Below are 11,677 nucleotides of genomic sequence, written 5' to 3'. Positions count from 1 at the left end.
AATTGTCATGGCAAACACCTAGATATCAAGGGTGCTCAGACAACCCTCATTTGTAATCAAAATGCAGTTTATTGCTGCAAATCACAGAAATTTGTGGGTGAAAAAAATCCAAGCCTCTTACCTTGCTACAAAATGGCACGAGTTCTGAATTGATCCTCAAATCATTGACAAACCTGCAAAGTGGGTCAAGAAATGAGGATGAAAGGATCCCCTAGCCAAAAAGAGTGCACTTGGAAGGCAGGCAGAACAGCTCTCTCATAAAAACAAAAATTTGAGAATACAGCTACCAATTCCTATGAACAAGAGATCCTTATTAAATTGTTGAAGCAACCCCTTTACATATAACCTTTCATTACCACAAAACTGATATAACAACAACAGTCCCACCCTCTTGATTCTAATGTGCAGAAAAGTGTTCAAGGGTGGAGCATGGGCCGCCCTGGAAGCGGTGGAGAGCCAGGTGGAGAGGTCACAAGTCGATGAGAATCAGGAGAGAAGAGAGACAATTCCTCAAAGACCTCTGTTGAAGCATCATCCTTCACCATAGTCCTGAAGGAGATTGACCCACGCTTTGTTGAAGCATCCGAGTTTCTCGCAACACTAGCGACTGAACCCATTTCAAGAAGGCTCTGGTTAGCAACAAGAGAAGCAGTATCATTGTTGAAATCTGACCTATCTCTGGCTTCCAAATCCCTAATCACCCTCAAGGCCAAGGAATCCACAATCGGGCAGTAGACAAGCATGATGATACCCACCCCGGCACAAGATAAAAGAACAAGAAAAGCTAGAAAGACTACAGCTTCAAACAAAACATGCTCTGGTCGAGATAGAACAGATAAACCAAGCAGAAGAACCCTTACTGGGAGGAAGCTGGTCACGGAGAAGATCAACCAATAAACTCTCCTCCGCAACCCCTTGTTGATCACTGAATGCGCCATACGCCTTCCAAGCCATAGCAAATAGACAGTTACTAGAATTACAAAAAGCCCAAGGACGATTGTACTCAGTAAAGGGTAAGTGCAAAAGGCTACATCATCATGGTGCACAACTGCTGTTATGAAGGAATGGGGTATCTTCCATGCAAAGTTATCACTGTTGAATCTGGGCCCAATTAATATGATAATGAGCTGAAGGACAAACATAGGAATGCAACATAGAAGAATATAACTGGCTGTCTTTCCATTCCACCGTCGGCTTAAAGTTCCTGAATCCCTCCTCTGCAAGGAAGCTCGAAGGAGAAACATAAGGGTGAGGAGCAAACATGGTTCTGTAAACCCCATATTTGAAAGGATGTAAAATTTGCAGGCATTCTCCTGCCATTTCAAGGTGAGGAAATGCAACACTTTTTCCTGTCTCAAGAAACTCAAGCGCACAATTTCCCCAAAACACCACCAAATTGCTAAAAAGATTAGCGTGATTCGGATGATCCATGGTCCATTAAAATATCGAAGTTGAGCAAAGCCTTGTCTTCTGATCCGAGCTTGGAAGTAAACTGAATAAAGTATGCAGAGTACACCGAACAGTACCAATAAAAATACTAGAGAGATTGTCACCACACCGAATGCCTCGGTGACGAGTCTGGTCAGGGGCATTACCCGAAGCACAGATTCCACGCATGCTCTCCGCCAGCATGGATACGGAAAGGTCCCACCAATAACGTCAAAATGCCGTCAAATAAACAACAACAACAACGCAAGGAGCCCCAGAAGCAATGTTGGAAGCCTTGTGTGCAAACCAGCACAACCATACACAAAGTGATTCAACAGCAGCAGTATCAGATAACTTCCCAACAACCAAACAGCAAGACCAGATTTACACTTCCACAGTCTACACAAACTTTTCAACCCTTTCAGGCAGCTACCAAGACCCAAGTTAATCTCAAACCCAACTTTTTTATATCTAGTCAACGATTATCACAGGCTACCATGTTCATCACAAGTAACTCAGATTCAGGTACAACTGTTGGCTGCTTATATGAATCCGAAGCATTCATTCATGGGTTCAAGTATTTTAGACCACCTAAATATTGATGGAGAAACATTATCAGCTAATGCAGAAAACAGGGCAAATGAGCAATAAATTAACAGAACAAATCAAAACAATTAGAGGTAAGACTAACTGAAATACGGTTCACAGAGGTGGTTTAACTAATAAGAACAAACTACAAATGTTGGAATCAAGGAAGCTAAAAAGAGAGATAACTAATGAATCTCAGCAAAGAGAACAGAAACTTCCACTCCCCTTTCCTTTTCACGATTGAAAGCTTACATTCTTCCTAAAATGAATAAAAAATTCTCCATTTTCTAAGCATCACCTGCACCGAAGGCTACAAATCCTCCAACAATCGAAAGAAAAAATAGAAAAAAAAAAATCCAGAGAAAGGACTAATATTCCCTCCAGACTCTCCTAGGAAGGCACCAGAAACTGTTAATACTTCTAACGACTAACATTCATTCTAAACATTTCTAGAAGTAAATAATGGAAATTCTTCAGACAAGCTTCAATGCAACTCTAGTACCTTCCGAAACATGATCACATAATTGCATTACACCACCAAAGACGCAAAAAAGATAATCTAAAAAAAAAAAAAATTGCATAATATACCAACACTGGAAACAGTTCTGAGAACAAAAAGATACCATTCAAGAGATCTACATACTTCCACAGACATGAAATATAAATCGAAAAAAATATATATAACATTCACCGTAATCCAGAAAAAAATAAAACCGTCTCCAAAACATCATCGTCTACCAATCAAACCCTTTAACGCCACAAAACTCCAACATAAATTCAAAAGAAAAAGGAAAATACCTGTGAGGAGACCTCGCCAGTGGTCAGCATTTCGGTCCAAAAAGCCGACCCGCTAGACCTAGAGGGGAAAAACCCTGATTTCAAGCATTTTCAGACCAAAACAGTACGTAGTGCCAAATCGAATCGGAAAAAGATGAAACGAGAGCTCTCAGACAGGTGAATCTCGATTCGCTGAACTCCAATGATGATTCTAAAAGCTGCGAAAGAAGATCGAAAACCCTAATACCTGAAGAAGAACGAGAAGAAGAAGACGAAGCAGATGAAGAGAGAAGGAGAGAGACTGCAAACAAAACTGGAGGAAGAGAAAAAGCGGAAGGGGTCTCGGTTGCTGACAGGCTGTCTCCAGCTGTGTGTTTCCGAGCCTCTAGGTATGGGAATCAAGGCCGAGGTTGGGATTTATACGAGCCTAGCTGGTAAAGCCGAGGCTGCGTTTTCTGGTGGTTGAGTTTTTTGTCCTCTCTTGAAATGACCTTTTAGAATCTTGGAACCTAGACCGTAAAATGACAACAATATCCTCGAACTATAAGCTACACTATGGACAGCAATTTTGATCTATTAACCCTCAAAAGATGCTGAAAAATGAAAAATACCCTCCAAAAAACAATGTTTTTCTTTTTTTTTTTAATGTCTAAAGTCTAGACCTTTGGTCTGATTAATCCTCTGAATGCACATGTATGCCCTCATACAGACGAGTCGAGTCAGCTATAGCTCATATGGGATCATAGAAATCGTGAGATTGCCTCAAAAGGGGTAAAAAGAGTCAAGAAAACTTTTGCATTCTAAAATCAAGAATTTAATGATCCAATCTATCTTATATACAAGTACATCAAGTTATAGTCTGGCCAGGATACTCTACCCATGTGATGACCTTCCTCAAATTGGGATCCATCATCTATGGGGGTTTGATCCCTCTTAGACATTGGATCTCCATATAGGGAACTTATATGAACTCTTCAAGATGTCATTAATATTGAAATGAAATCAAGTCCTTTTTTGGTAAGATACAATTTTTTTTTCTCCCTTCTTTTTTCGTTGTATTTGAATTTGGCATAGAATGTTCTATAAAGTAGGTAGACTTAAATATATGATATATATCCATTGAAAGAAAGTTATTACAGTGGGAGAGTTTAGGACATTATTCAAATATTGGTATCAAAATAGGCTGAGGCTGATATCAATATATTGATGATTTATCAATGTTACTGTCTATAATAAGGGCATGGTTTAGGGTATGATGAGGTATGTATGTAGGCTCAATGTATTATATTTTCAAAGCGCAATGATGAATGTACTAGATTAAGTATAGGATTTGAGATTGAGACTTCGAGATCAATGAAACCTATAAGATAGATCTCACCACAAAAAACTTTATTTTACTCAATGAATCTTACCCCAAATAAATTGGATTTAATTAATAGATCCCTTTTTCTCAATCAACTTTATTTAAAGCTATATTTATTACCCGTGTTAAGCTATTTGACTCTTTCAGCTTGAAGCATATCACTCGTCAAAACTCTTTGATGGTGCATTTAAAGTTCTCTCAAATATTACTTAATTTAAAATATTTTATTATCAAATTCAATAATTTTATATAACTTCTTCATTTTCCAATTATATTTTATATTTTTAAACATTTTTAAGAAATTGAATAAAAAAAATTTTTTTCTTAGCGTAAGAATCCCTTGCTCATGGTCATCAGTACATAAAATGATCAAAGGTAAAGATATTTTCGAATTTGTTGATAAGATAAGAGTTTCATTGTATAATCACATCACTAGTGGATTAGCATTCTTCCTCTCCAGTTGGTGAAAGAAAACTAATACCTTCAAAAAATATATCATTTGATATTTATATTATTTTTTTTACATATTTGTGAAGTTGAGACCCATTATTGACAATAGATATGTATTCATCAAGGATTTTTTTTTTTGGTTAGAAATTAATCTAGGATACACTCAAATGAAAGATCAAAGATTATAGTGAACTTAATTTAAGAAAGAGAAATTTAGCCTTGGTTTTTTTTTTATTTAATTTTTATTTAGCCTTAGTTTTCTTAGGGATGGAAAAGACCATGACTCCATGTACGTTAGTACCTAGCTTCTAGTTTTATTGTTTGTGGGGTCCAATTTCGGAAATTAAAAGGGTACCATAGTAAATTTAGAAATAAGAAAAGGATATTTAACAAATTGCAATCCTAGTCGTTGGCATCACCGCTCGTTCTCGACGGTATGCCAACGAGTCCCCAGTTAATTGTGGGTCCCACATGTTTGACTGGCGACAACAAGTCGTGAGCAAGAGGAATGGCGTTGAAACGGGTGTTGACTGGCTACCTCGCCCCTTACCAAGTTGGCCCTGACTTGGCTACAGCCGGGAATAACGGAGCAACGAAGCTGATATGAAATTACTTCGTTACCCCTTAGATCCCTCCGTACGAATTAACCTGCCACCAACACCAAGAGGCAAAGAGCAGAAAATTTAAATGAAAAGCTCGACCTCATTGTAAGGTTCGTGCGGTCCATTTTGGTGATTTGAATTGTGTAGATTCTCTAATGATTTGATTCTTCTCCTTATAACACCCATTGCCGAGGTTGGTTTATAAATTATCTAAACACATAATAAGGTGGTAACCCAACGATTTAAGAGAGACATAAAAATAAGGCACTAATAAAGGCTTGGAGAACAAGGTGCTAAGAACCATTATATCATCTTCTTGTCATATTTTTTATCGCTTGTCCAGATAACTATGGACAAAACTTGGGCGATAGACATTAAGGAAAAGAGCTAGATCAATAATGAAGTGCTTAAGATATTAGAATCGGTTTTGGGATTGAACAAGGTTGATATCGATCCAATCTTGATCGATTTGTATTGATTAGATCGGATAGAAATACCCTTGATTTTCATGAAAAAAAAATTGATTTTTTCTCTTCTAACATTACAACCCTTCGTTTGTGCCAATCCAATGGTACAATATCGATCAAGAATCAAGATGGAATAGGATTCCAACCAATTCAGGGAGATCTGATCCGATTCCTCAAACAATGTCTGGAATTTAGAAAGAGAATCTTAATTATTCATGATTCTCATCAGATGGCTCATATTGATGTGTAAAAGACCTTGTTTCTTAGATTTTTGAGAGATTGGGCTATGTGTAAGACCTAATAAGGTCTTTGGATGAAGCTAAAGTAACAATATCTTAGTATGTAGGAGAACTGTTATTTAATTATAGAAAACCAGAAAGGCCATTAGAGGTAATGTGGTTGTCATACAGTTTTCTTTTGGTAGGTAAGATGGGGTCCAACCCATCAAGGCAAGATCACAAGAGGCCAACCTAAAAGAGTCCTTTTGGGTGCCAAACATGTTTAAATTACTTTATTAACAGTAACTTTTGTTTGGCATTATCAAACAATATATGTTTAGTTAAGAACCTTGATTTGAAGAGTAAATTGAGTTGTCAAGTCAACCACTATTTGGGTGTATGCAGTCTCATACACTCTATATGCTGTATTTGGATATGCATTTTAGTTAGGTCATAATGCATCTGAGAAATCATGCCAAATACAGTTTTAACTTTAAAAAATTCATTAGATAAATTTTTTTCTTTTTTTAAAATAAGATCATTAGGTGATTTCAAACGCTTTCGAAGTACAGCTGTATAGTTCTTTCTCTTTGACCATGATTTAGAGTTGAGATGTTTTGTTCACCAAAAAAAAAATTATGATTTTCGAAGGTGTGGTGCTTATGACCCATAAAACGTTGACGTTAAGAAGAAAAGATGATAAATATACATTAAATAAATAATGGATCTAGATATTGAAATCATGGATGAAAGACTAAGGTTGTATGTAGTATGAATTTTGGAATGCATTATTGACATCGAACGCAATCCAATAATGCATACCAAATGCAAACCAAAAGTGCTTCCATTTGCTAACAAAAAAATAACAAAAAAGTGCTTCCATCTTATCAATAAGGACTTGTTTGGACCTATGAATTATCATATTCTCGAAATCATGAATTTCTAAATGAGTTAATTTTGAATGATCTCAATTTTTAAGAAGTTGTATGGTTGAAGTTGGAAGTGAGGTAATCTATGTATCCATCCATTATGAAAGTGTCCCGTAATTCGAGTTTAACTACCTTAATCGACTTTGTTTACCTAACAATAATTAAAATGATCTCACTTTTTATAAGAAAAAAGTTCATTGAGCCACCAAGTCGAGGTCTAACACTTCTATATCTATCTCTATCCTCTTCACTGAAATGATAATACTGTCCTACTATGTATAATACTATTTTGCCACACTTCATAGGTTTATCTTATTAGCAATAAATGAGATGAACTCGTCTTGTGTTATGTGGCCATTCTATTGACAATTAAGATTCTCCTTCAAAACACTTCAAATCTTATATTGGGATCTCTCTTTCTCTCTCTCTCTCTCTTTGGTCTTATGATATTTGGTTGAGTTTTCAATAGAAATATTTAATAGTTTAACCTCACAAATTTACACAATATATATACAATAAAATAATTTAATAGAATTTTTAAACCAACTTATCACTAGCCATAAGTGCAATTAAAATCATCAAGCCATAAGTAACATACTACAAACTTGCAAATACAATGGTGACTAAAAAGATTGAGCTAAGTCATTTTTAAGATTACATCAACTCTTAAGAAATCATAAGGAAATAGAGGAAAATAAAAATAAAATTATATTTAATATCACCATAGAATTAAAGAAAAATGGAATCAAACTCAAAATCATAAATACTAAAATATAAAAAAAGAGGAAGAATCCAAGCAGGTATTCAAAATCCATAACTATAAACAAATAGCAGAAAATGCAATAGATCAAGCTATGGTATGTCCCCTACACAATTGCTCTTTTATGTATCATACCATTTTATTGTACCTCATTAGTGTGCTCCCCTACGCTGTTTGTTCGAAGAACTTGCTATTTTTTTTATATTAACCACTACCAAGATGATTTGACTTTCTCTATATCTCAAAACTTTCTAATTTTAATAAATCCAATTTTTTAATTATGTGAAATAGATTTATTTATCTTAATAATAAGAATTGAGATGATCTCATCTGTTGGTATGGGGTCCATCCTATTGACAACTAAAATCTTCCTCCAAAATAATTCAAAATCTTGGGGATCTTTCTCTCTTTCTAGCTGGTTAATAATAAAGTGGTTTACAATATTTATTATTTAGCTGAGTTTTCAAATAGAAATATTAAATAGTATTTAACCTTTACACATTTATTCAATATATATATATATATATATATAACAAAATTAAATAATTTAAGACTTTTTAAATCAAGCTAGGTTCTTGTTTTTTGGTGGAAATCACAAGCTAGGTTCATAACCACAATTAAATCACCAAGCCATAAGTAACATATTACAGACTTACAAATAGAGTTGTAGAACAAAAATATTGAGCTAATCATTTTTAAGATCACATCAACTCTAGAGAAATCACAAGGATCAACTCTAGAGAAATCACAAGGAAAAATAAGAAAAGGAAAAATAAATTATACTTAATATCACCATAAAATGAAAGACAAAAAGAATCATACCATGTTAGAATTCAAGAATCCTGCAATCAAACCAAGAACAGAAGAGAATAAGAAAAGAAGAAGACAGAAGAGAGGGAAGAGGTGAGAGCACAAATCAGTCCCAAGGGGGAACTAACCTGCGGCTTAGACCAGAAGTCTGCCGCTGGTTAGACCTTTGATATATATTCAAAAAATAAGACAGGTACAAAACTACCCTTGTAACCTGCGATAGTTAACCCATATACAAAATAGTAATTGATAAGGCCAAAATGCCCTTATGCCTAAAACTTAACACTCCCCCTCAAGCTGGAGTATACATCACTCATGCTCAGCTTGGTACAACCACTACGGAAACTAGGCGCAAACACAACTAGACCACAACTACTAAAATATCAAAAAAAGAAGGAAGAAATTGTTTGAATATTCAAAGCGGGTATTAAAAAATTTCATCACTATAAACAAATAGTGAAAAAGCAATAGAGCAAGGTATGGTGTGCTCCCCTATATTGCCGCCCTCTTATGTATAATATCGTGTTATTGAACCTCATTGGTGTGCTCCCTTACGCCGGTTATTCAAGAGTTATCCATTTTTTTATATGGGCCAAGGAACCATGTTTTGACAAGTATTTTCATGCCCAAACACAACTAGGCATGAAAATACCTAGCACATGCGGGAGTAGCTAGGTCTTTTCACACCCAACTGTGTCTAAGCGTGAGGAATGCTAGGTAGACATGTTTCTTTTCTCCTTTTTATATTAACCACAACCAAGATGATTTGACTTTCTCTATATCTCAAAACCTGCTAATTTTAATAAACTCTTTTTATTTTTTTTATTTATTTATTTTTTTTAAATTATGCTACATGGATTTATTTATCTTATTAAGAATGATTGAGATTATCCCATTTTCTGTAATGGGGCCCCTTCTATTGAATTAAGATCTTGCTCCAAAACACTTCAAAATCTTGTATTGGGATCTTTCTCTAGTAGGTTGTTTATAAAGTATCATACAATAATTGGTTGAATTTTCAAATAGAAACCCTTGCACATTTAGACAATTTATTTATTTATAACAAAATAAAATAAGTTTAAAGAACTTTTAAATCAACTTATCACTAGTCAGGTTCATAAGCATAATTAAAATCACCAAGCCATAGCATATTACAAACTTACAAATAATGTGGTAAATCAAAAATATCAAGCCATTCATTTTTAAGATTACATCAACTCTAGAGAAAATCACAAGGAATTGAAAAAGAGGAAAATGAAAAGTAAATTATATTTAATATCTCATAAAATTAAAGAAAAAAAGAATCCAATTCAAAACCAATAATACTAAAATATTAAAAAAGAAGAAAGAAATTGCTTGAATATTCAAAGCAGTTATTCAATTCAATGGCTATAAACAAATAATTGAAACACAATACATTTGAAAATTTTTTTCTATGCCATTAAACATCGAATTTTGAATTTTTTTCTTCAGAAATTGGACTTTTGTTTTTACAAGATTTGTAGCCACAATGCTCATAGGAAGATTTCCTAGGGTCTATAACATGTTCATGTTCATTCCTTACCCCAAGAAAGCTCTTGGGTCATGATTAACCATGACTCCATCATGAATTCCATTGGTTGGAGGATTTTATCTAATTTTCAACCATCAATTGTGAACCACCTAGTTCTAACCCAAAATCCTACAGTTTTGAGTGAAATTTGATCCTCCACATAGCAGGGAGGCTAAGTAAGTCATCTAATTCTATAAATAAACTCTTCCCTCATGTTTGAGAACAAATTTTAAAAATACTTGGAGAGGGCAAGTACCCTAACTATAAGTCGAGTTTAGGGTTTTGAGAGTGAAGTAAGCCCTTCAATTGAGTTGTGAGTACTCTCCGCCCTTTAACTCTGGTGATTTCCTCTGTTAGGTATATCTTTAACTCTTTCTTTTCTTTTCTATATCATTTTGTGTTATGTTTTATTCCTATTTTACATGATAAGTATGTGAGGTAATAGTGATATACACCATGATGATTTTGATGTTGTTCTGTTAATATTAATTTGATTTTGTGATGTTTCTTTCGAGTTGTAGAGACTAGAGACTATAGTTTTACTTTGTTGTTATTTCCTTCTATTTGCATAATTTTCATGGTCTTCCCACACAAAATGCATGAGAGTTTTTATTGTTCCTTTTTGTATTCATGATTTTCATTTTGCATCTCATATTAAGATTTGGTTTTCATAGCATGTCTCCATATTTTTAATCTATGATTTCATGTTACCCATGTCCTTTCTAATGGTCCCTCATATTTTCTTTAATAGTATCATTCTTTAAATTAACTTGTTTATAAAGTATTTTCATCATAAAATAGTTTTTTTTTTCTTTTTCTTTTTATACATGATTTTGGTTGTTTTGATATTTTATAGTAGATTTACCTTCACATTTTTTTTATTGGGGAGTTTTTAGGTTTCATTTAGTCCTAGGTGTGTGTGAGGACCAGAGGAATTTCGTGGAATACCTCGTGAAAAGAGTGGTATAGCTCTAATGGGCTCTATTGAGTGGAATTTGTCACCTAAATTAGGGTCAAGGACCCATAATAGAGAGAGAGAGAGAGAGAGAGAGAGAGAACTCCATCCAGACTATCTAACCATGGGTAGGGTACATGTTAGGTTGCGGTCATAGGAAGGGTTAGGCACCTCGGTCCACCTATTAAAAATAGGACTTCGATCCTAGGTAACTACACATTATGAATGGGTCAGCTAGATTTCATTACACATACATCACACATCCAATGAAGAAAAACATAGCTAAAATGCATACGAAACAGAGGGATTAAATTCACATAACCATATCCAGCTACTCTGCATGGTTAGTATATTGAATGTAAAGCAAGCATGCATATGGTAAATAAATCAAGATAGAAGCTAACTCTAGCATTCATCTCATAAAAATTGACGAAACCACCCCTAACATAGCATATTGTGGACATAGGAACTGAAATCATATGGTACAATCATGCAGACCATGCATAACATGTTAGGGATGGAATGCAAATACATGGGCAAAATAACAATTCTACCCAATCATATGTAGGCAAAACATAAATATGTAAAATTTGCATTGAAAATGGAAGACATAGTTTAGTGAAAAAACAGACTAACGGCAATGAATTCTTCGGTAAAAATAAAATAAAAATCATAAAAATTTTCCAAAAAAATCAGGTTAAAAAGAGGACTTGTAAATCTACATGCTTGACGAATAAAAGTTTTCCACAAAACTAGGGGAACATACATTTAGATGGTC

At 34.4% G+C, this 11,677-nt stretch overlaps 1 protein-coding gene across 1 annotated transcript; it reads right to left on the bottom strand.

Moving 5' to 3' along the window:
- Positions 1-225: 225 nt before the first annotated feature.
- On the bottom strand, positions 226-3,110 carry LOC122069241. The gene is made up of 2 exons (XM_042633213.1): positions 2,815-3,110; positions 226-2,019 (listed from the first exon to the last, which is right to left on the bottom strand). Exon 2 carries the CDS (start codon positions 1,590-1,592, stop codon positions 417-419), a length of 1,176 nt encoding a protein of 391 aa, XP_042489147.1. The 5' UTR covers positions 1,593-2,019; positions 2,815-3,110; the 3' UTR covers positions 226-416.
- Between the last annotated feature and the right edge of the window lie 8,567 nt (positions 3,111-11,677).

This window comes from Macadamia integrifolia, unplaced genomic scaffold (genome assembly GCF_013358625.1).
Source record: "Macadamia integrifolia cultivar HAES 741 unplaced genomic scaffold, SCU_Mint_v3 scaffold561, whole genome shotgun sequence".
In the NCBI taxonomy this organism is placed as follows: Eukaryota; Viridiplantae; Streptophyta; class Magnoliopsida; order Proteales; family Proteaceae; genus Macadamia; species Macadamia integrifolia.
Note: the sequence above shows the minus strand (reverse complement) of the source record. Positions and strands in the feature narration are given on the sequence as shown.